This window comes from Recurvomyces mirabilis (assembly GCF_035927965.1).
Source record: "Recurvomyces mirabilis strain CCFEE 5264 chromosome Unknown scaffold_18, whole genome shotgun sequence".
NCBI lineage: Eukaryota > Fungi > Ascomycota > Dothideomycetes > Mycosphaerellales > Teratosphaeriaceae > Recurvomyces > Recurvomyces mirabilis.
In genome coordinates this window covers 281,257-304,710 of record NW_027041952.1, presented here as the reverse complement: position 1 = coordinate 304,710, position 23,454 = coordinate 281,257, and the positions used below count along the sequence as shown (strand labels likewise).

At 53.3% G+C, this 23,454-nt stretch overlaps 12 protein-coding genes across 12 annotated transcripts; 3 read left to right on the top strand and 9 right to left on the bottom strand.

Annotated features, from left to right (window-relative positions):
- Positions 1-1,524: 1,524 nt before the first annotated feature.
- Positions 1,525-2,269, bottom strand: LTS14_006900 (uncharacterized protein; the record flags this gene model as incomplete). Its single annotated transcript, XM_064839593.1, has 2 exons — positions 1,525-1,949; positions 2,005-2,269. The coding sequence occupies 2 exons, from the start codon at positions 2,267-2,269 to the stop codon at positions 1,525-1,527; spliced, it is 690 nt and encodes a 229-aa protein (XP_064692836.1).
- Positions 2,270-3,362: 1,093 nt separating this feature from the next.
- On the bottom strand, positions 3,363-4,096 carry RAC1 (Rho GTPase protein rac1; the record flags this gene model as incomplete). Its single annotated transcript, XM_064839592.1, has 4 exons — positions 3,363-3,599; positions 3,675-3,855; positions 3,914-3,972; positions 4,034-4,096. 4 exons carry the CDS (start codon positions 4,094-4,096, stop codon positions 3,363-3,365), a joined length of 540 nt encoding a protein of 179 aa, XP_064692835.1.
- Positions 4,097-5,026: 930 nt separating this feature from the next.
- LTS14_006898 (uncharacterized protein) lies at positions 5,027-5,872 on the bottom strand (the record flags this gene model as incomplete). The annotated part of the gene is made up of 2 exons (XM_064839591.1): positions 5,027-5,495; positions 5,544-5,872. 2 exons carry the CDS (start codon positions 5,870-5,872, stop codon positions 5,027-5,029), a joined length of 798 nt encoding a protein of 265 aa, XP_064692834.1.
- Positions 5,873-6,121: 249 nt separating this feature from the next.
- On the top strand, positions 6,122-7,494 carry LTS14_006897 (uncharacterized protein; the record flags this gene model as incomplete). The annotated part of the gene is made up of 2 exons (XM_064839590.1): positions 6,122-6,830; positions 6,992-7,494. 2 exons carry the CDS (start codon positions 6,122-6,124, stop codon positions 7,492-7,494), a joined length of 1,212 nt encoding a protein of 403 aa, XP_064692833.1.
- A 414-nt stretch (positions 7,495-7,908) lies between these two features.
- On the top strand, positions 7,909-9,159 carry LTS14_006896 (uncharacterized protein; the record flags this gene model as incomplete). The annotated part of the gene is made up of 1 exon (XM_064839589.1): positions 7,909-9,159. One exon carries the CDS (start codon positions 7,909-7,911, stop codon positions 9,157-9,159), a length of 1,251 nt encoding a protein of 416 aa, XP_064692832.1.
- A 428-nt stretch (positions 9,160-9,587) lies between these two features.
- On the bottom strand, positions 9,588-10,424 carry LTS14_006895 (uncharacterized protein; the record flags this gene model as incomplete). Its single annotated transcript, XM_064839588.1, has 1 exon — positions 9,588-10,424. One exon carries the CDS (start codon positions 10,422-10,424, stop codon positions 9,588-9,590), a length of 837 nt encoding a protein of 278 aa, XP_064692831.1.
- A 215-nt stretch (positions 10,425-10,639) lies between these two features.
- Positions 10,640-11,740, top strand: LTS14_006894 (uncharacterized protein; the record flags this gene model as incomplete). The annotated part of the gene is made up of 1 exon (XM_064839587.1): positions 10,640-11,740. The coding sequence occupies one exon, from the start codon at positions 10,640-10,642 to the stop codon at positions 11,738-11,740; it is 1,101 nt and encodes a 366-aa protein (XP_064692830.1).
- A 215-nt stretch (positions 11,741-11,955) lies between these two features.
- Positions 11,956-14,024, bottom strand: LTS14_006893 (uncharacterized protein; the record flags this gene model as incomplete). Its single annotated transcript, XM_064839586.1, has 2 exons — positions 11,956-13,290; positions 13,641-14,024. 2 exons carry the CDS (start codon positions 14,022-14,024, stop codon positions 11,956-11,958), a joined length of 1,719 nt encoding a protein of 572 aa, XP_064692829.1.
- An 81-nt stretch (positions 14,025-14,105) lies between these two features.
- Positions 14,106-14,904, bottom strand: LTS14_006892 (uncharacterized protein; the record flags this gene model as incomplete). The annotated part of the gene is made up of 2 exons (XM_064839585.1): positions 14,106-14,580; positions 14,636-14,904. 2 exons carry the CDS (start codon positions 14,902-14,904, stop codon positions 14,106-14,108), a joined length of 744 nt encoding a protein of 247 aa, XP_064692828.1.
- A 369-nt stretch (positions 14,905-15,273) lies between these two features.
- Positions 15,274-17,583, bottom strand: LTS14_006891 (uncharacterized protein; the record flags this gene model as incomplete). Its single annotated transcript, XM_064839584.1, has 2 exons — positions 15,274-15,341; positions 15,393-17,583. The coding sequence occupies 2 exons, from the start codon at positions 17,581-17,583 to the stop codon at positions 15,274-15,276; spliced, it is 2,259 nt and encodes a 752-aa protein (XP_064692827.1).
- Positions 17,584-18,412: 829 nt separating this feature from the next.
- Positions 18,413-20,422, bottom strand: LTS14_006890 (uncharacterized protein; the record flags this gene model as incomplete). The annotated part of the gene is made up of 8 exons (XM_064839583.1): positions 18,413-18,564; positions 18,619-18,702; positions 18,770-18,856; positions 18,914-19,626; positions 19,690-19,718; positions 19,775-19,865; positions 19,923-20,082; positions 20,146-20,422. 8 exons carry the CDS (start codon positions 20,420-20,422, stop codon positions 18,413-18,415), a joined length of 1,593 nt encoding a protein of 530 aa, XP_064692826.1.
- Positions 20,423-21,643: 1,221 nt separating this feature from the next.
- LTS14_006889 (uncharacterized protein) lies at positions 21,644-23,389 on the bottom strand (the record flags this gene model as incomplete). The annotated part of the gene is made up of 1 exon (XM_064839582.1): positions 21,644-23,389. The coding sequence occupies one exon, from the start codon at positions 23,387-23,389 to the stop codon at positions 21,644-21,646; it is 1,746 nt and encodes a 581-aa protein (XP_064692825.1).
- Positions 23,390-23,454: the final 65 nt, after the last annotated feature.

Here is a 23,454-nt window from a genome sequence, read left to right as displayed (position 1 = left end):
TATACAACGCTTGTGTCCGAACTCCTTGCTACCTGTTGCGAAGCACCACCACTCCTCAGCAAGGCACCCAACAAGCTGACTAGTCGGTCGACGCTCAATTGGCGTACAGACAAGCTTCTTGGGTGTAGATGTCGGAATAATTCGACGGAGCCTAGTCTGATATATATCAGACGTGCAGAGTCTACTGCCGCCCGCGGTAGGGCACCCATCTCAGACATTGTGGTAAATGCTCAGCCCACAATCTGCTCAGTGACAGGAAGAGGCGGCACTTCCTTCCATCCTGCCAGGCTCAGAATCATCGTCCACTCAAGCGAGATTTAAGGTTAGTAAGTTTGTGAGATCGAATGACCACTCATTTGACGCGGCCTCATCCTCGTCCCTTTCCCGCCCAAGGCATCTCAGGCCAATGCGGCGATAGACACTGCTATTTGACGCAGTGGTAACCCTATCCAGACAAGAAAAGTCTCCACGCTTACTTCATGCCTCACTGGTGTCGTCCTCTCGATCAGCAAGCATAGCCACGTCGCGGCAGGACGAAATCCTTCCTCGTCCCATTGATTCCTGCATGCCAACGGACGCCGGCGACACCGTAGAGGCAGAACCCCTTCGTTATATTGAAATAAGGTGTATACCGATCCCCAGCTTCGACAGCTTGCGCAATATGTAGCATTTTGACCGGGCCACGCACGATAAGCAGGCTGGATCCTGGACTCGACACGAATGGTCTACCTATCCAGGAGGTATGGCACAGCATAATGGTCAGACACGACTCGACATGCCCATACATTGCGTTTGTACTGTCACGACCGCATCTACGTGAATGCCAGGGCCTGAATTCTACGCTCTGCCGGCATGAGAAAGGCGACCAGGATGGAAGCGGTGACGAAGGCGGAGGATCGAGCTCACGATCGCGTTTTGAGTCGGGTCTCATCCAGGATAAATCCTCATACAATGTACCTTTCCAGAGACCCAAAAAAAAGGCTCGTCTTTTGTGACCCGCTGATACAGCTCGTCCAGTCCTGCTAGCGCTGGTATACGGTCACGGGAGTATGTAAAGCGTCGCCGGGTATATTCTTCGATGTGCTCCCACCAGACATGGTTCCACTTGATGTCAGCTTGAGCGTCGATATGTGCCAATCCACCGAGCACCGGAGCCAGCTGTTCCGTCGTTCGCAGGATCATTTCAGGCCCCAGCTTCAATCCGGTCTCATGAAACACCTCGCTATGGCAATTCCAGACCAGCTCCAGATGCTTAATTTCCACCGTGCGTCGGGAGAGGACAGCCTCCTGCAGTGTCCAACCTCGACTTCTCAGTGGGCCTCGTTGCTTGATCGTTTGTGTTGAGACATGTGCGTAGACGGCTTCCATGCCTTTGGTGCCAGTAGAAGCCAGGAATGCGTGAAAGTGAGGCGACGAGTCTGCTGGTAAGCTGAATTAACCTCCATCGGCATTGGCTACTTCCCGCGCGAGGAAAGTCAGGTGGCTTCCAGCATAGATACGAAGCATCTGTTCAGCTTCGAAAGCTCAGTCCTTGACATCATCCTGAATGATACAGAGCGAATCTATCCAGATATAGCCGATGTTTAGAGCTTTAGTGTAACACATAGCATCTCTTACAGTCAAAGGCAGCTCGGCCCATGGGATATCGATCGTCAGCGCCTCATGGTTGCCCTGGAGAAGTCGAAAAGGTCGTGTGTCACCCCAACAATAGCTCAGGGCCGTGTACGTGGGCTCGGAGCCACCGAGCTCTGCCGCCTGTACAAGCTTTGCTACCATCGTGCTAGCATTGAGATCGAGCTTGATCAGCCTCGTGGGCATAGAGATGCGGTCGATGGGACGACACGCGGGATGATCTCTTTCGCAAACCTCCAGCCATGTTCGGATCTGCATCAATTTGTCATCGATACTCGTGGGAAACGTACGCCATGCTGGCAAGGCGGCGCTCTTGGCTATGTGTAACAAGCTCAGCATTCAGCTTACACGAAGATGTCGGCCCTCACCTACATTCTTGAGGGCACGATAACACGCTAATTGAGGTCTTGGCGGCGAGGCGACTAGGCAGATGAAGCTGCGCGCTCACATCACTGATTCGGAGGTCGGGAGGAATGGCGTCGTCGAATATGATCCCAAGGCCAATGGAACGAGAATGCAATTGCGTCTTGGTCTGGCCAGAAAATCGGACCAATACCTTCTGCGCAAGACGCTTACATTGAGCGAGGAAGTATCGGCAGCACGCACATGTGAAGGCTGGATCTGCAAGATCCTGCATCGTTGGCCAAGTCCTTAGGACTGGAGGCGCAGGAGCATCGACGACAAGTTGTGAGCAATTGCTGCAGAAGACCGTCGGTTGGGGTTCCATTTCTGTGATTCTCTCGAGCAAACGCTGCTAGCCAATGTTCGTCCCTTGATATTGAGAACTTCCGATGGTGGGAAGGACGGTGTAGCAATGTAAGGGTCTAGAGCACTTCGATCTGTCTGGGCAGGCCTGTAGGAACAGCGTCGTTGTGTCAGGCGCACTAGGCTCCTTATGGACTGTATAGCTGTGTGATGAAGAATCGTGAACACAGTGGCAAACCAGGCACTCAGCCCGAGATGGTCTGGAAGCACCGGTGAAACATGAATCAACCAGATATTGAAGAACATCTTATCGCTCGTCTATGGGACGCCTGGTATCAAAGTCATCATAAGCAGAAGAAGGCATCCGGCGGCATCGCAAGCTCAACGCTCAATCCGCCTAGTAAATATGGTGCCTCGAAGCTCCGCAACTCCTGCTCGCCACAAGACGCCTTGCACGTGTTCAACCGTTCTGAAGGGCAACTCCTGCTCACGCCGTTGGCAACGCCGCGGCGAATGATTCCGTGTGCTTTCGCCTTGCCGACTTGGCTTCGCTCTCTCATATGTCTCTTCTACAACTAATACTGCGCTTCGCTTTGCTCGGGTATGCAGGAGTGATGGGTGAGTGGGTGCATGATCGGCAGATGGTATAGTTTGGATACTTTTGCTTTCGTGATTGGAGTGATGCTGTGTGGGTCGACTATAAGAGCACGCACTTTGACTTCTTCGGCTTGCTTGGTGGTTTTGGTGAGATGACGGCCCTGTGGTTGCAATTGTTAGCGCAGACTCATGGTACTCCTTCTACCTCGCCCATCTTGTCCATCTCAGGTTCGCATTCTCCCAGCAGTCCTCAAGACCGTCCTCGCGTCCTCAATGTGACGCCCTCATGTCATGCTACCTCTATCATGCCTCCCCCGCATCCTCTTGCACCACATCCAATCTCACACCGCCTGCCTGCCCGCCGAGCCCTTCACTGTCCACGCCGAAATGCCAGAACGGTGCGTAAGCAAGAAAGAGGAAAAAGAAACTTACTTGATAGCCTCGTCAAACACACTCTTCAGATTCCTCTGCGTCAAAGCAGAACACTCAATGTACTTGACAGCCTTAATCTCCTTCGCAGTCTGCACAGCCACTTCGTACGATATCGGTCCCATCTTGCGCTGACGCAGCTGTTCGCGGACCTCGGGATCGTCTCGGAGGTCGAGCTTCGTGCCGACGAGTATGATAGGGACGCCCGGAGCGTGGTGTTCGATTTCAGGATACCACTGTGATCGCAAATGCTATTAGCTTCGTGACATACAAACATGTCAATGAGTGATGGAATGAAGGTGCACCCCTACCTTCGCCTTGACGTTGTCGAAGGATGATGGGCTGACGATGGAGAAACATATGAGGAAGACGTCGGTCTGTGGGTAAGAAAGTGGTCGTAGTCGATCGTAGTCTTCTTGACCTGCCGTATCCCAAAGTCCGAGGCTGATGGGCTTGTTGTCTACCATCACACTCGCCGAGTAGTTGTCGAAGCTGTGGGATCAAGTCAGCTCATACATCCCCTTCCCTCTTTGCTCAACGGATATCTTACACTGTCGGGATATATTCTCCGGGAAATGCATTGGTGGTGTACGATATGAGTAGACAAGTCTGTGGCTGTATCAGCTCTCCGCCTTGACATCGCCGTCGCCTCAGCGTTACCGCTACGTACCTTGCCGACGGCACCGTCACCCGTCACTACACATTTGAGCGACTGAGTCGCTTGTGTCGCCATGTTGACTCAGCTCCGAGCTCTTGCCGTATCAATGCCTGGTAGAAGCTCGGTTCCGCTGCCGCTGCCGCTGCCTCTGCTCACTCCCTATCCCGTGACTCTGACGCTCGCCGCCGTTGTTGTCGCACCGGCTCTTTCACAACACACCGCGCCACACCTCCCGCTCCTCGGCGCTTGTGATCCGGCTAAGCGAGGGCTTCAAGTCTTTGTGTTGCAGCCAGAAGATCTCGATGATGGTGTCCGTGTAAGGTCGAGAGTGTCCAATGGTCGAAAATCTCCTTCCAATACTACTGTAATCCACTTCACTTGGACCTCCGCCTTGCTCGAGCGAGATACCGCGCGAGTGGAGTGCTGTTGGGGTCAAGGCACGGGCACGGAGCGGCGCGCGCTGTGGCGTTTTTGAAGCCACGTGAAGCAAGGATCTGAACAATCACAATGAAGACGAAAGCCTCACTCTATTGACATAGTGGAAGTTATGTAAAGCGAGCAGAACGGCGCAGCAAAGGTCTTCATACAACAGCGTCGGGTCAAGCTTCGGAGCAAGGAAGTGCGAGCTGCAGCAAGTTGCATTGGCGTGCAGCACATGCCGGAGTGGAGGCTTCTACAGCTTCTGCTTCGCTTGCGAGAGGCGTGGGCGGCAAAAATGATACGGCATTACCGACCAATAGCACGAAATCGAGCTTGTGATTTGCTGCGGAAGCTCTGCTGCAAGTACTTGCACGTGGGACGTGAGGCTCTACTGCTATTGTTGTCACATGGATTGTTTTGTCAGGCTTTTGGCGCCAGAAGTGAATCCCGTACAGAAGAACATGATACATGGGATTCTTTGCGCCTCTTTTGCCAGCTTGACGAAATGGGGTATCTAGTGTGAAAGACATTGAGCAACACAGGACTCAGCTGCAAATCAAGCTCGCAACAGAAGTGTGGTTAGCCTCACTTCATCTCATCCGCCCGTCTATCCTCCAGATCTTTAGCCATATCATGGCGCGACTTCCGTTTCTTCTTCTTAGGCTTCTTGTCATCCACTCCAGGCAAAGATCCCTGTTGCAAAGCCTGAAAGATCTCACTCGTCGACTTCGGTCCAGCACGCGGTCTCGATGCGATCGTAGCCGTAGCTGTGCCGGGTGAGCCAGTCTCAGCATCACTCTCCTCGGCAGCCTTACGTTCCTGCCTCCGCTGCCTCTTCGCTTCTTTTCTGGCACGCTTTTCAGCTTCAGCAGAATTCAATGCCATGCCACCCTGAGCATCGTCCTCCTTGACCTCCTCCGACCGCACAATAGGCACAGTCTCCTCATTTCCTTTAATCCTCTTCGCAGCCCCATCAAATCTCGTATGCGTGCCCACAGCCAGATCCTCCAACTTCCTCTTCGCTCCATTGCGTTCCCTCGCCTGTCTCTCCGCCCTGTCCCGATCATACATCTCATTCCCAGCTAACCCATGTTTCACAAACCTTGCTGCCGCATCTTTGTCGACGGTTGTAGTCCGCCTCTGTCCTACACTCTCAGCAGCCTTAATCTTCGCGAAGTATTCCTTCACTCTATTCAGTTCTTGGAAGACTGGGTGCGTTTTAGCATCTACACCGTTGAGTCGCAGAGCGGAGAAGAGGACTGAGTTGATCGCGTAGGTGGCTAGGACGTAGAGTTTTGCTTTGTCGAGGAGTGGGAGTTTGGATGTGCTGGTGGAAAGTGCGGTTTTCAGCAGTGGAGCGAGAGACTCTTCGAGGTCGTCGACGTTGCCTGTTAGATCGTCGACTAGCGACTCGATGTTTTCTGTGTCCATGGTGTCCTTGCTTGTTGTAGTTATTTTGAAGAAACTATGTGTACAACCTCGGTCATAAGTCAAGAATTATCTCGAAGCCCCGTGACGGGACAGATCGCGCTTGCGCAGTGACCCACGACTCCAGACTCCAGACTTCAGAGGTGCTTTCTAGGGTATGCAACCAACTACTCTACAGATGCATCGTGGCGCATGCTCCGCTATGTTGTCAAATATCTAGCTACCTATACACTGAAGTGCGCTCATTAGAAGATGCCAGCTCGCGCAACGAAGCGGAAGAAGCTTTCGGCCGTCACCAGCATGCCCTCCATTGGGGACCACCACACAGCATTCACCACCTGGTCTCGGAATCGTGGCGTCGAGATATGCAATGTTGCTCCTGCAAAGCTACCCGGCAAAGGCTTAGGTCTCGTAACAACAAAGAAGATCTCCAAGGACGAAAGACTGCTCTTCGTGCCCGAGAAAGCCATGTTCAAACCCGACCTTGCTCTGCTGAAGAAAGCGAAATTATCTCATGCTTCGCCGCAAGCTCAATTGGCATACTCTGCCATGATGGCTTGTCAGAACGGGAACGAAGGACTACGAGTCTGGCGAGCTACATGGCCTACGGATGAGGACTTCGAGCACTCTTTACCAATGCGGTGGCCAAAGAAATTGAGAGAGCACCTGCCTCCTTCTATTGATCAGCCCCTACGAAGACAGGAAGAGGACTACGCTAAGGATCTGGCGGCTGTACGAGCGAGTCACGACTCTAGTAGATACTTCGACGAGGATGAGTTCCGGTACTGTTGGTCGATTGTGAATAGTCGGTCATTTCACTGGAAGCCAGCGAGGAAGGGCAGCGCTGGGTGTATGGTCATGTGTCCGTTCATTGACTACTTGAATCATGGATCGAGTGGGACTTCTTGTAATATTGTCCAAAGGCCGCATGGGTATGAGGTCTTAGCTGAACGGGATTATGGTAAGTTAGTACTTCCCTCTTCGTCAAACCCTTCTCTTTTCTCTTTATCTTTTGTTCACAGAAGACCCGTATTGATCGCCAAATGGTATTAACAAATCGCAAGGTGAGCACTTAGCAGCACTTTTACAACGTAATTATTCTTACTGACCACGACATCTCAGAAAATGGTGAAGAAGTCCTAGCGACCTACGGCGCTCACACCAACGACAAACTTCTCGTACACTATGGCTTCGTACTACCCAGCAATCCCAACACTCCCAACATTGACGATGACATTCGCCTCGACCACATCCTTTTACCGGCTTTGACAGAAACCGTCAGCTCTCAATTGCAAGACACGGGCTTTCTGGGTGGTTATGCACTCCTCCCCGCCTCGAACGAACTCTGTTTCAAGACCCAAGTTGCTGTGCGAGCTATGCTGCTGACGTGTAATGAGTGGGAGTATTTTGTTAGTAGTGGTGAGGATCTTGCTCGGGATGAGACGGCTGCTGTGTTGAGGTTTATGCGGCCGTTGTTGGTGAAGTATAGGGATGATGCGCGGCAGAAGCTTGAGATTCTTGGTGGGAACGATGTCGCTAGTGGTGGGCTGGAAAATGAAGTCGGAATTTTGAGGACGAGGTGGAAGCAGATTGTGGACGGGCTCGATGTGTTCTTGGCTGAGTGAGGCAGCGTGCATGAACTATACTCGACACGTGGCTCTCTTCACGATCGGTATCTCACCCCAGCTGTGAGTGAATCTCCCTGAGGTTTCGTGTGGAGACTGGATACGAGGCACTTTCATGATGGGCGTGCATGGTTGTCAGCTTGAGGCTGCTTGAAGATATGCAGCTCTCCTTTCCATCGTAAGTGGCAACACCCCCTTGCACCTGCCGTTCTGACGAGAAGCAACGTCCTTCGCACCTTCCTGTTTCACAAGAAGCTTGTGGCTGAAGCTGGTCAGAGCTTCTTTTCGCCTAGTCCACGTTGGGCTTTTCTTCAACGCAATAGAAGGCTTCAATCAGAAATTGAGCTTGCGATAGACTTCCCCAGACGTGCACACCTGCTGGGCACAGTAGTGATGTCTCAGAGCAGGCCAATCATGGCGACCCTACAGGAGATGATTGAGGCGCTGGCCTTGAACCTCCCCAATGTCGCTTTGCCAGACGAACAACACATCATGCCAGAGACGAACCAGGCTATTTCTGGGGCGCAGGACACCTCACCGGGCCACGAGAAGCGTCCACTCACTCTCACCGACCTCCCAGCCGAACTTCGCGACCGCATCTACGAGCTCGCACTCTACCACCACGAGAACGCTGGCGTGGTCTCACTCCCCGCCACCACCCCGCACGCAGCGACCAGAAAATTGTCGATCGCTGGATTGTGGCAGGATGTGGTCTGCCCTGCTCCCAGTGCACTCCAAGGCGCCGACCCAACAACGTTCCTGCAACAAGCCATCGCCGCCAAACTCCTCACTCAAGCCGAGGTCGACCGCTACTCGAATGTGAACGATGTTAGACTCAGGGACGCCCGATTGGCAAATCTCATCCTGATGGCGAAGAAGAGATCTCGTGGGCGTGGCTGGCATCCCATGTTCCTCTTCTACGACAGCAACGGGATAATGCATCTCCCTACCGGTCACATCTGTATATATCAGTGTCTCCTCCAGCCTAGCTTGACGAGAGTCAATCGCGCTGTGAGGGAGGAAGCGCTAAGTGTATTCTACTCGTGCAACGCCTTCGAGATCCGGAGTTTGCAGGCCAACATCGAGCAAGCTGTGAGGTGGTGGCGCGGCGTGGGCGATTCGAATCTCCGGAGCATGAACTCCCTGCTTCTCTGCTTGAAGCCGAGTGTCGAGCTGCATTTTCAGACCACCGAATATGACGGTCTTCGCGTTAGGCTGGAGGTGAGGAAGCAGGACGGAAGTGCTTTTAAGGTCTTGTTGGTGGAGGGGAAGGTGCAGTTGTGGATTGGCTCCCCGGGCATGACCGCGGCGGGAGACCGAGCACGCCGTCGTGGGGCTGGCACTGTCGACGACCATAGCGATCAGGATACTGACGAGGACAGTGGCGCCGAAAACAGCACTGTGATTGTCGGCACGAATCGAGAAGACATCGGCACCATTGCGGGGAACGAGAATGGAGAGCAGAACACTTACCCTACAGCCCGTGAGCTCTCTCGTGCTAAGGACTTCAACCCACATATCGTGGCAGCCTATGTACGCATCGTCGAGCCCTTCGTCGAAGGCGGTCTCTGCGTGCAGACGATCGAGCAAGCGATGGCGGATCTGATTGATGGGTGGAGTATACACGGTCGTCAGGCCAGGGTGGTGCGGAGTTTTCATGGGTGAAAGTGGGAGCGTGGATGAATGTGGTGCAGGAGAAGACGCAGGACCTCTGGTGGCGAGGGGCTGATTGAGATGAGATCAGGATGGGAAAGGAGGGCGACGGGTCGTCCGGGCTGGTAGTGCTGATTTGGTCGGCAAGATCTGTCAAGGTAGCGATCAGGCGCAGGGAGTCTGCACATGCTGTCGAACGTATACAAGAGACAGAGCACCAGTGAAAAAGTCCTGGACTCACGAAGAATGTGGACGACTGGCCCTTGATGCAAACTAGAAATCCCCCTCCATACAATACACTTCCCAACCCGGGCATAAATCACTATGGGTATCAATCATACTCCCATAATACCTCCATGCGTCTCCTCACACCAAAATCCCCACTCACTCCATCCACCCCAAGCCCTCAATCCCAAGCATCCACCCCAAAATCATACGACCTACACCTCAAGCATCCCCCTCAACCCGGCCTCCACACCCCTGAGCCACCGTCCCCTCTCCTCCATCTCATCCCCTTCAATCGCACTCGCACCCTCCTGCCGCCGTCTCCTCGCCTCCCGTGCCTCCGCCACCACTTGAAATTTCCTCGCCTGCAAAGCCGGTAGTTCGTCCCGTAGACCCTCTACCTCTTGCTTTCTAGCCGGGCCATCTCGTCGGAGAGCGGCGATCTGTGCATCGATCGCCTCGAGCTCGACCTCTCGTTGTCGGAGGAGGTCTTGTGTTGGTTGGAGCGGGAGTGCGAGTTCTGGATTGCTGTGCTGTGGTTCTTGTTTTGCTATCAGGTCTTGTATTTGCTCCTCTAACAGCTCTATCTCCGTCGGTAATGCTTCCAACTCCACCCTCCTCTCCCGTACACCTTCCCATCTTCCCACCAGACTCCTCCCTTGCTCCTCCAACTCCTGGATCAACCCCCTCGCTTCCTCCTTCCTCTCCTTCAATGCCGCCTTATCTCCCCTCAACTTCTCCTCCAACGCTGCATTCTCCTCCGCACTGGAGGACTCGGGTGGATTCGAGACCAAGCTCCGAAGAAACCTCTCCTTGGTCACTTGTTCGACGTAGGAGAAGCGGAGTTTGGTGAAGAGGTCACGATAATGCGCTAGATCTGCTGCGAGCAGGGCCGGGGTTGGGGTTGCTTGGTTCGACGTGTCGGAGGCGGCGGAGGTGCGGGTGTGGGGTTTTGTGGAGGGGTTGGGGTGGAGGAGGGGATGGGTGAGATGGAGGATTGTCAGAGTAGTCGTGTGGGTGTCAAGAGTCTGGACGGCGGTTTGGGGGTCCATTGTGGTCATGTCTTTACTCTACTGTGATGGTCATCGTTGTGTTTACTTTTGTCAACAAACCCCTCCGACACGACTTGCCCGTGTGTGTGTGCGCGATCGTGGGGCCGGAAGGGCTCCGCTGTGCATTCACATGCAATTCATGCAATTCGTATATCCTCAGTATTCCTCCCTCGTCACTGCGTCCATATATCATATCAATTACTTCTTGGATAACAATGCCTCTTGGAGAAGCGCTAGACGACAACGACGACTACATCATCTCCCTCCTCAAACGCGACGCTGAAGCTAATAAGAACCAATACCCTCTGCTTAGTGGGGGAGGTAATGTGAGAAGACGAGCAAAGGATGCTCCGAAGCCGAATACAAGGTTCCTTGGAAATCTGGTGAGGGAGGTGGACAGTCATAATGCTGCGTTGAAGGCTAAGGAGGAGGCAGAGAGTCGCGCGAGGTTGAGGGATCTGAAGAGGGAGGAGCAAGGTAGGAAGGATGGTGGTGGAGAGAGGCCGAAGAAGAAAGCCAGGACGGGTGAAAGGGAGGGACGGTGGGCGAGCGCTTTCGGTGGGCTGGGGGTGGATGGGTCGAGGAGGGAAGGCAAGCGTTCAGAAAGGAGAAGTGGTCGAGACGAGAGAGATGGCTCGAGGGCACGCCAGCGGGCGAAGTCGCCTCAACGAAAGACGGACTCGAGTCGAGTAAGGAATTATGACAAGCGAAGCCGACGCGATGATCGAAGTAGTTCACCAGATGACCGCAAGAAGCGACGGCGGCGGTCCAGTTCAGAAGACGGCAGGCAACGATCATCATCACCTCGACCGTCCAAGTCAAGACATCAGAAACATTCCCCTGAGCCCGCGCCACATCGTTCTCGCCACCAACAAGAAGAATCAATCTCCGATCTTGATCCACCAGAACCCTTCCTCGGCCCAGCTCCCCCAACCAAGAATCTCCCACGAGGCCGCGGAGCCTTCAAACCCTCAACAATCGACTCCCGCTTCTCATCGACATACGACCCCAAAACTGACCTCAGTGATCCTGACGACCTCGAGGCCGAAGGCGATGACTGGGACATGGCTCTCGAGGCTCTGCGAGACAGGATGAAGTGGCGGACTCAAGGCGCCGCAAGGTTAAGGGCTGCGGGTTTCACGGAGGAGGAAGTTGAGAGGGCGCAGGCGAGTCGGAGCGCGGGAGATGGTGGGAAGGGGAGGGAGAAGGGGGTTGAGGATGTGCGGTGGGCGAAGTTGGGCGAGGGCAGGGAGTGGGATCGGGGAAAGGTTGAGGAGGGGGATGGGGTGGAGATTAGAGCTGCGTGGGCAACATGAGAGCTTCAAGACTTAGAAAGATTTATGAAATGTGTCTTTGGTGCAATGTCATTGAAACCAGCCAATGGAAAAGGGTCATTTAAATGCATTCACAGATCTACCTGCCGCCTCTTTGTGAGAGCACGGCGCCAGAAACTCCTACACGTATCGACGCTCTACTCTCCGTAAATGCCATCAGGTACGCAAGTCCACCCATGCGCCGGAGAGGACTCCTCCTACTGAGCAAACACTCTCTTCCACTCGGCATTCAGCCCTTCCTCTTCCTCCAAACTTTCCACCGCCTGTTCGATCGTCATGGCGCACAAGCGGCCTTGGAACAAACCTCTGGCGACTTCGAAGACATCATCGCGGCTCTCTCGCTCTGCCGCCGTCTCTTTTGCTGCTTCTGCTATCGAGGCCGCCGGTGCTGGAGGTGTGGTCGCCATTCCATCAATCGACCACCCGGCGCAATCGAGTCTATATTCCGTCTTCCCCATAACCACCTCCACGATCGTCCAATTCGTCCCTTCCCCCTCCTCCTCCTCCTCCTCCTCCTCCTCCTCCTCCTCCTCGCCTCGCAGCAGGGATTGTCGCACCCGCATCGACCTCCGACTCTGTCCGTCTCTGAAAGACGTGGCGAGGCTGAAAGACCTGATGAGCCGGAGATTCGTGTCGCCTATACCGCGCCACCAATTCGTGAATCTCACTACCGGCATCCCTCCCACCTGTTTGTGCCAGACGTCCGAGTCAAAGTTCGAGGCCGAGTCCGAGGTCGAGGGGCTCTTGCGATCGTTGGGCGGCAGAGTGTGCTGGAACATGGCATGATGGAAGTCATTCACTCCGTAGAAAACCGGCAAACTCTCAGCGCGCAACTGTCGATTCACTTGCGTCAAAGCAGGTTGAAGAAGACAGCGATAAGTACAAATGTGTCCCACCACCATCTGCACCCCCGCCATTTCCTCTCCTGTCACGGGATCAAGGGCGGAGAAACAGTGGAGGAAGTGGTCGGTGGGGGAGGTATTATTTATCTTGCCGATCTTCAATCCTAGACGGACTCCAGGGTTGCGCCTGCTCGGCCCATTCTGGGAGATGTAGTCGGGAATTTGCCAGGGTAGAAGGGGGTCTTCGAGGCTGGAGTGCGCGCGGATCAGATAGCCGGGTTGCCAGAATTTGGAGCTGGAGAGGAGGGCGATGTGGTGGGGTGCGTCTTCTGAAGTTGGGTTTGGGGCTACGATGCCGGTTTCTGAGTGACGGAGAGCGAGGGCGTAGATTTTGAGGCGTAGCTCGTGTGGTAGGGACAACATGGGGGAGGCATGAGGAGCAGGGATCGTGGCGTCCTCTACTGTAGTGCTGAGGGTCGTGCTTGTCATGGCTTTCATCAGCTTCATGGTGTCCGCTCCGAAGAGAGTGGGTGTGGGCGTGGTGGTTGCCATTGCTGCTTTGTCCTTGTTCCTGACTTCTGACTTGAAGTTCCTGGGACAGTACAGCGCTCCATGGTTTATGAAGAGGTACTGCGAAGAAACCATGGAAGCATGATGCGCAGTGGTAACATGAAGATATGTGATCCAAGGCTGTGACATGTGTCCGGAGGGTCGCACAAATCTGGTGAATACTGTAGGGAATGGTGGCACGTGCAAGGGACATATGCGACGTGAATAGGAAATGTTTTGTGCGCCTTGTAGCAGCAGACTTCTGGCCCACAGTCCACACTACAGTAATTACAACATTCTGTTACAGAACTTCACCAACCGCATTCCGCAACTCGCACGGCCAGGGCAGCAGCCTGAAATTGGCTACAAGCCTCCTGATTAAGCTGTATCTGAAAACCTTCTCACCCATGGCCTAGTACCCGACTACCCTTGCCCAACACGGACTTTTTTTTCACACCTAGACTCTCCTACCAAAACGGATGAGTCCTTACAGAAACAATCTCCTCCTCCTGCCTCGAATCCTCCTGAGCCCACTCCGTCACAAGAGCCAATTCTCTCTCAGGCTTGCCCATGGCATGCTCCAACTTGCGGATACCATTCACAGCCTCCTCGATCGTTTGCACGCACGCATGGCCCGATGTAAAAGCCTTAGCGATGCGCTTGTAACCCTCGCGGATGATAGGGCTGAAGTACGGGGATGTAGTTGGCTCGGTGGCAGAGACGGTTTGCCACGGTTCGAAGGCGTTCGACCGGCCATTAAGATCCATATCTCTGGTCGGGTTGGTTTGTTGCGGGTCGCTACTAGCATCCTCGTTGTCCTCGTTGCAATTGTGCGGTGCTCCGCGAATAGCGATTTCCACTCTAGCCGCAGCCATCATGATCTGCAGAGCCCCCTCTTTTGTCTGTACGCAGACAGCGACCGCCACACCATCACACTCGGTGTTACGTAGCTCAATCTAATCTGCTTCGGACGTGCTCAGGTACAAGTGCTTGATGCTGCGAAGATTGTTATCGGCCAGGCTGCGCCACCAGCGCCTCGCATAGTCACCGGCATCAGAAGCCCAGTACACATCATGTCCCTCGATACGTGTGCCACCAAGACCTCTGATCTCGAAGCGGTTGCAGGAGTAAAAGATCGGTAGAGTCTCCTGGCGAACGGCTTTGCTGACCTTGGTCAAATTCGGTTGAATAAGGCACTTCAAGGTGCAGACATGTCCATCAAAAAGCCGCATAGCGCCGTTACCGTTGCGGTATAAGCACATATCGGTACTCTTCTCCAACGTGGCCCATGCCTTGCGTAGTTCTTTGGCAGATATACCCAAAACCAGCTTCGGAAAGTCGACTTTGTTCGAGATCCGCGCGTCCAAACAAGTCGCATTCACCAATGCTCGCTCGGCAGCAACCCGCAGTAGTTGTGCTTCCTTAGCGGGACTGAGTTTGCAGTCCTTTGAGGAGCTTTACCTCGCACCATTCGCCATTCACGGACTGATGTGTTGGTGGTTTGCCCAGAACACTATATGGTGGCGCGATAACGCCGGCATTCTCCTCGTGGCGAAGTGCGTGGGTATATATGCGAGTGCGAAGTTCCGCGGGCAGATCGAGCAACGGGAAAGGTGCGCTGGCGGTGCCTGATGGAGTGGACAGAGGTGTGGAAGAAGTCGGGGTGGGAGAGCTGGGGCTGTTGATTGTGTCCGGTGATAGAATGTCGACCACTTCGGCCGCTAGGCTCGACCAGAAGTCCATGCTCAAAGCCATGATCCTTGTGTTATATATGTTGGTTATTGTAGGATCGAGACGCCAGCAATTGTGGAATGGTGTGCTGGGTCAAGTCGGAATGCTTCGTTTGCTGGGAGCGGAAATTTAATAAAGGGAGGACAAGCTCGGACCCAGAAATATCTGCTGTCCGCGTGCTTGCTTATCAAATCACCATTCACCTGTAGCGTTAACTTCATGTGCGAAGTTGTGATGACAACGGATTTCTCACGAGAATGTGCAAAGAGGACTGAAACTCATCAGCTTCGTATCATTACTACTGTCTCGCATCACGCATTTAGCAAACACAATCGGGTATCTTCACCAGTATCCAAGACTCCACGCTAGCCAAAAATCGGTCATTATCTCAACTCAGAACTTCTCCATGAGCTTCCTGCGCCACGTCCACATGCGAGCTCGTTTGCCGTAGATGTACATTGCTGCGATACGTCAGTACAAGATTTAGCCTGGAGGCGATGTGGTCCACGTACGTATTGTAGTCAAGAGACAGGCCACCTGTATGCATCCTATAGCAATGAAGACGTCTTTGCTGCCTTCCGCATCCAACCACTTGTTGAAGAACAGACTGAAGACCAAGCCGTGAAGAACGTTCTTACTGAAATTGAGCGTGACCAGTGCCTCGCCAGCATACTGTCGGTAAGAGTCGACAGCGAAGGTGATGGCCGTCGTACTACCCAACGAGCATCCAAAAGAAATGAAGCCAAAGAATATCGTCGGGACAATCCAAGCATCGCGTTCCTGCGCTGACCAGCCATACCCCATTAGACCGATGGAAGTGAAGATCAGGATAGGTATGGCCATGACAAGTCTGTACTCAGGCTCGTAGATGCCGCCATTACGTCTCGACATGGCTCGAACAATGATGTCAGATACTTTGCCAGCCACAGCTGTTCCCAGCACACCGCCGACAAAAGGCGAAATGTATACCAGTCCAGTCTGTAATGCGGAGAAATTATACGAAGCCTGGTTCTCATAGATCGTAGCCACGCTCTCCGAAAGTACAATCAACCAGCCAATGGAGAGAGAGTAGACAAGTGTACTCCAGAGGATGGCGGGGTAGGCGAAGAGGATGAAGGGGCGTAGAGCAACCTTGAACCAATTATCAGGTGACAGGCGGCCCGACCAAGGCTTGAGTTGCTGCAGATAGGTCTTGGCTGGGGCAGGGCCATAGCGTTCTACGTATGCGTTTTGTGGAGGGCCGTGCAGGCTGCTTTCGATAGATTGGCGGCGAGCGAGTTCATGTGGTGATGACGGAGATTGAGCTTCGAGATCTGTTAGTGGAGCTTGAGCGTGACTGAAATAGTCGGTCGTTGCAGTCTGGGACAGATTCGCAGGTTGTGCAGCAGCTGCAGTATCGTCATCGGCGAGCACAGCCTTCTCGTTGTCGCCAACATGGTCGTTCTCGTTCATGATGGCCTTCTCATCTTTCTCGGAAGTTGCATCATCATCCGTCTGGAAATGAGCATGTTTCTGTGGAGTGACTGGCGTGATCTCATCTTGCTCGGCTTGGACCGTTCCACTCTTCCTGCGAACACCAGGGCTGAGGTTCCATGAGTGGACGTGAAACAGGTCTGGCAGGCTGTGCTTCCGCTTTGACTGCTTGTGAGGTAGCGGAGCTCTGTCCCAGAATGTCTCTGGGACGAAGAAAAAGAGCAAGCACGATGCGAATCCCACTACCATAGCCACGATCCAAAAGGTCCAGCGCCAGCCAAGACTTTGTATGATCGCTGCGCTAACCAGCGGTACCAAATTCTTGCCTCCTAGTAACAATAATGTGTAGATGCCTAATCTGTAGGCCTTTTCGTGTAGGAAATAGATCTCTGCCACCGTGGCGGAAGGCAAGCACTCTACAGACGAGACTGCTATGCCCATGAAAATACGTGCCACAATCAGGCTTGGAAAGTCTGGCGATAGCGCACACCAGATCGAGGTAAGGATGAAGCAGATTGCCGCTGCAAGATAGACTGGTCGCTTGCCGAACAGGATGGCAGTAGGCGATAGTATGACAGATCCAATGCCTAGACCCATCATGTACAATCCGGTGGTCAGAGCGACCTGAGGCACGGTGATGTCGTAGTCACGAGCCACACTCTTGAAACCAGCAGCAAGGATGGGCGTCATACCACCTCCGACCATACAATAGAACCCGAGGGAGAGCAAAGCCAGATCACGCCGCCAAACAGCCCAATTCAGCGGATCATTGGCACTGTCGTCTGGTTGTGGTTCTAGCACGATGTTCCCATCTGCTGTTCGCTTCTTCTCGGGAATGATACGCCGACGTCTTCTGATCGAACTCGTGATACTTGGTGGGTATGGAGAAGGCAGCGAAGAAGCAGACGTCCGCGCTGGTGCATTTCGCAGACCCAAAGGCTCATTGTACTCTGACACTTTGGAGAGCAGCAAAATCGAGCCAGGCACCTCTTCGGTTTCCGAGTCATTCAGCATGCCCATTGTCCATCTTGCTGGCTTCTTCTGTACTTCTCCCGAGAAGTCCGACATGGATGTCCTATTGCTAGGATGACCACTCTTGCCATTCCTGTTGCCGAGCACCCCCATCCAGTTGACCTTCTTCTTCGTCTTGCTAGTATCAGCGTCAACATGGTGACCAGTCTCAGGCTTGTCTCGTAAGACTTCACCGTCCGTGGCAGGACCGGACGCCATCTTCGAGGTGTAATTTATGCTCTATAATGATATGATCGTTGACCAAGACCAGACGCTACAATCAATCCAGCTTAGACAGTATACATCTCTTGCTCATCAAAGAACCTCCAGTAAAGGGCTATGGGCTGAGCATGAGCCAGATCATATGCAAAAGTCCAGATCACATGCGCCTTGCGGGTCCGCAGCTGGATGACTAGGCGCGTGGACAGATAGCGGTAAGCACAAGTCGAATATTTGCCTACCAATAAGCCGCGGTGATCATGTTATGGCGGTATGGGCGATCAGATGATACCAGGCGACAGACCGACACCAAGCATCCTGCAGGCAACGGCCCTTGTTCTGGGCATGGCTGACCTATTTGCAGATTCGTGAGTGTTGCTTTGTCCCAACTCAGTCCCACTTTTCCCCAGAAGTCGGAAAGTGACGCATCTGGTTGAGCGTGGGATGAGACGGAATGCATTTGATCGTGTTCACAAAATCACCGCGCTCGCCTGCCAGGTTATACGGATTCTTATCGAATTAGGCCACTGCCACAGCTAGCAAGTGGCACGAGGCAGATCACTACAGCACTACCGATGAGCTGCACGTCATGCAGCTAGTGATGCGACAAAGCATGCACACATGAGCTTTATCAGAGCTTCGACAAGCTAACGGACAGATGAAGAGCGCGTCTGCCGCCCACCACCACTTCGAGACCAGCTGTTCAATAGGCATGTATGCTATACGGGCCGCCTGCAGTGTATACACGCGTATAGCATCGATGGCAGAATCCGAACAATTCATATGCCAATCCACACTCACCAGCACTAAACCCTCTGGCCGATTCGTTCTACAGGGTGTAGATGAAGAACGGGCTCTTGTCGCCCATTTCGAGGAGCTGCTGATCACCATATCTGGCCCTGATAGCATCCTCGCCTTCCTCTTCGATCATCTTACGACGTCGCTCGTTCTCGCGCTGGCAATTGACACGCAAAACGTAGGCTAGGCGAAATCTGTATCAGCATAGTTCGAACCATGTCAGAGAGTAATTCTCACCCATGATGATCGCACAGACACATATGCCAAGTCCTGTACCGAAACCAGCAGGATACCTCGGTTTCTGTCTAGCGATGAAGATGTCTGTAGGGTGCGAAGGGCATGATCAGCATGCTTGCAACTCTATGTTAGTCGGAGGCAGAGAACCTACTTGAGCCACAGATACCGCCAAAGTTGCCTACGGATATCAGCAAGGCCATGCCCACAGCACGCTTCGAGGACGGTGCGAGATTGTTGCCTTTGCAGCGATGTCAGCGAGGATCAAAATAAGTCTGCGATTCTGCTTCGTGCTCACCCGTCCAGGCCACGATCATGATGAACGGACAGTACATGCCCATTGCCACTGGAAACAGGAAACCATATGTTAGGCCGGGCAATTTGTTGTGCGGGATGGCCAGCTGGGCAATGAATCCGAACACCGCGATGGAAAATCCGGCCATGATGAATGGTGACCTCTGCTGGACCTTCTCAGACCAGAAAGCGAAGATGAGTACCATAATCATGGCCGCAACATATATCGGGATGGTCAGCAGCTGAGCAATAGCAGCCGTGTATCCCAACTCTTCAATGACTGACGGTACCGTGGCTGTAAAACCATAGGTACCGATGGTATTTGCCCAGAACATCACCCATCCGCCATAGATCCTTGGCTCCTTGAAGGCGGCGAAAATCTGCTTTAGACTGATCTTGTCCTCGTTCGTGACTCTGCCATGTCCCGAGCCCGTCTCAAGTGCAAGACGATTGATCACAAACTCTTTCTCATGCTTGGTCAAGAAGGATGCTGTCTCAGGGCTGTCTGGGAGAAGTTTCCAGATCACAAGGGAGAGCGCGACAGGGACGAGCCCTTCGAGTAGGAAGATCCAGTTCCACCCATCCAGGCCCGCAATACCTTTCATGAAGCCAATGCCGTAGGCGAGTAATCCCGAGAATGCACCTGAAAGCGAGGCAGCTGTGTAGAAAACTGCCAATCGTTTCTGGACTTCATAGCGGCGGTACCAGAGCGTGAGACTGTGCAGGAATGCGTCAGCTTTGTCAAGCACTTGCAACTCTACTTTCAGCGGCTCCGCTTACAGAAAAGTAGCTGCTGGGAAGAAGCCGGACTGCACTTCTGTCAGTGACCAAATTTCGGACTCCGGTTTGGGCAACTGGAACTCACCTCAGCAATACCCAAGAAGAACCTGGCAGCATACAATCCTTCCTTGTTTTTTACCAGACACATGAGGGTCATGACAAGGCCCCAGCAGAACCTGCGAAAACTTCAATCAGCCGGCTTCGACTACTAGATGGCTCCGCAACAAGCTCACATCAGGATCGCGATCCATCGACTCGGTCGCATAAGCTTGAGCACGATATTGGACGGAACTTCGAAGAATCCGTAGCTGACGAAAAACAGCGTTACAGCAGTGTTGTATTGGAGACCAGTCAATTTCAGATCTGCCGCCAGACCAGCGATTTTGGCATTGCCTGGTTCATCGTCAGCAATTATCGACTACTCTACTTCATGCCCTGCTTCAGCTCATCACCCACCGATATTCGATCGATCCACAAACGCAACGAGGTATAGTATCGATAGCACAGGGACGAGTCGGTAGTCAATCTTGCGCAGGATCCTCTGCTCCTCCTCTGTAGGGAGAGAAATGATCACATTACTGGCATCGAAGCCATGATCAACGGTGTGGAGTTGCTCGTCCGATGAGTCGTCCGTGTCGACCCCTTTGGCAGCAAACTCGAGCCTCCCGGAGTCCATCCCTTTCTCATCGACAGGCGGTAGCTCTTTCGGGACTACTGGATCAGTGGTCGCCATTGCAAACGCAGTGTTCAGAGAGGTGATGCGGAAGGGTGGTGAGATGAGAAACAAGCAGCGCAACAGGAACACAAGAGGAGTCAAGACTGCTTATACCGTGCTCCAAGCATGCATGCCGACCGATCAGCCGAGGATCGCAAGTGTTTATTAGAGGGTAGGCCACTATCTCAGCACACAATCTCTCATATGCTTCCGATCGAAGAGCCACGAAGCTACAAGCCTCCTGCAGGCTCCCGCGCACGGTAAAACACCTTCGCTCAAAAGCCGAAAGCTTCTCGACTCACGCGAACATGCAATCGTGGGCCTACTTGCAGCTGCGCACAGGCGATCCTAGGATCTCTTCCCAGGTCGCTGTAAAAGTAGCAGTGCGACAGCCTACCACAATGCGGGGAAGCATGCATAGAGATGACGGCTCCTTCAAGCATACGTGGAGGACATGCGGGGTGCCGTCTTGAGGCGTTGACCATGTGGCCGTTGATGCCTGTAAGATTGATCACCTTGCAGCTTGATGAGGGCCGGTGTCCGATAAGCAGATTATGCTGAGAAATCGGATCTCTCATTCGCGAGCCAGACGGAACTCTACTGGTGGAAACCAGGTCTGTCGTGTGCGTCCTTGTGCATGCGAAACCTTTGGGGGGTTTAACATGGGGATAGCGGGAATGAAGAGAGCATGAGTAGTTCCTGTCTTTCGATCAATAATCAACTCGAAGTCACATACTCTGGTAGTGGAGTTGAAAGTCGACGAACGCTACAGCAAAAGCGTCAATACTTACACACCTCACTCCGCACGCATGTTTCATGAGCCGTGAGCTTGCAGCCATTAAGGCTTCTGAACGGGGTTTTGGGCATTGAGCTCGTGAAGCCATCGAGTCCGAATGTCCAGGGATGTCAGAAAATCATGGTGAAGGTAGATACCGTGATCGGTTATAGACGGCCTTCGCACTCTTCCGATCTCATCTTCATACTTCGAGGTTGGAGATGGGAGAAGATCTCTTCCTGCCGGTTATAGCTGATATACATCCACGTGACACTGCGGCTCGATCGCCTTCGAATAACTCTGCGTGATCGCGGATCCTGGAATAAAGAGGATAGGTAAATCTTCAGGGCGTGTGACTTGTCAATCGACGTTGCTGTATGATCCGAGCAGCTGTATACAGTGGCGCAGACCATCTACATGCGCCAGACTTGCCCAGTACAACACAGCTTCCTCATCGCTTCTACCTAAGGAGTCAATCGTCCCGGATCCCTAGGAAACAAACTAGCCAACCTCACATTCGGCAAGCCCAACCACAACATAACAATCCTCTCCAACCCAATCCCACCTCCAGCATGCTTCGGCGCCCCAGCCTCGAAAGCAGCCACATAATCCTTCAACCCGGCGCTCTCGGGGTCAACCTTAGCATCATGCTCCCGCATCCTCTTAGCCAAGAACTCCGCTTCGTGGATTCTCTGAGCGCCGGACATGATTTCCTGTCCGCGCATGAAGAAATCGTAGGAATTACTGTAGCCTGCGTTAGGGTTGGCGGGGTCGTAGGAGGCGCGGGTTTGGGTTGTGGGCATGGTGTAAAAGGGTCGGATAGCCAGGGGGTACTGGTCCAGGACGTAGAAGTCTGAGCCGTATTTCTCCAGAACCAAGGCGCCGAGGCGTTTCTCCTGTGGTGTGGAGAGATCGTCGAAGTCCCCAATCTCCTCCCCGGCATCACGGAGCATCTTGATGCCTTCTGGGAACTTCAGTCGGGGGACTTTGCCGGCTTCGGGGAGCTTGAAGTCCTCGACGTGGTAAATTGAGCGGACGAGATCGGTTTCGCGTTTGCAATTTTGGCGGAGGCCGTTGAAGATGTGAAGCATGAGTTCTTCTAGTAGGGAGACAACCTCATGGTAGTCGTGGCTGAACGCCATCTCGAGATCAAGACCAGTGAACTCTGTCAGATGGCGAGCGGTATTGCTGTTCTCTGCGCGGAAGACGGGTCCACTTTCAAAGACTCGTTCGAGGCCGGCGGCTACGAGCATTTGTTTGTAGAGTTGTGGTGATTGGGCGAGGAAGGCTTGGCGGTCGAAGTACTTAACCTCGAACACGTTCGCGCCACCTTCTGATGCTGAGCCAAGGAGGCGTGGAGTGTCGATACCGATGAAGTCGCGGGCGTCGAGGAATTCCATGAAGAGCTTTTTGATATTGTACTTGATCTTGAATATTGCCTGGTTGTGTTTTGCCCGAAGGTCGATGACGCGATTGTTAAGACGAGTGTTGAGTGTCACGATTGGCCTACCCTCCTCTGACGTCTCCTCCTCGCCTTCCACGGGGATAGCTCGCTCAGCATCGGCTACCTGCATGGGTAGTTGTGCCTTTGCCTTGCCCTCGATGTAGAGCTTCTTGACATGTACTTCCAGATTCTGAATGGTTGTGCTCTTCACAGCCTCCTTTGGTTGCTTGACAAGCGCATGTACCAGAACATAACTTTCGGCGGGTATGCTCGAGGCGAACTTAACCATTTGCCTGCTGAGCTCCTCGCTGGCTGCAACGACTGCCTGTATCGTTGCTGTGCCCTTCTTGAATACGAGGAACGCTAGCTTAGCGGACTGACTTCGAGCGTTCTCTACACGTGCTCGAAACGTGATATGTGGTCCTCCAGGTGCATCCATCTTGCTCGTGTCCTTGAAGTACTCTTCCAGGTCGCCCAGCTCGACATATGGCACTTTGTCTTCGCCGGGAAAGTCTTCAGGCCATGCTCCATCGACGTCGAGATCGCCATAGTCATTCTTCGAAACATCGTTGGCTTCTTGCTCCTTCTTCTGAGCATCTTCTGCTGCTTTTCGTTTCGCTGCTTTCTCTGCCTTTTCCTTGTCCTTTGCTGCTTTCTTCAATGCACTCTTAGAGGGTCCCTTCTCTCCCTCACCTTCTGCTGCACCCTCTGCAGGAGGTTTCGTGAGTGGAATGACCCTCTCGTTAGGCTGTGCGTTCTCAGACATGCTGTACTGCTATCTCAATGGCAGACCCGAACTTTTTGTGGCTGTTTATGTCAAGTGGGATGTTT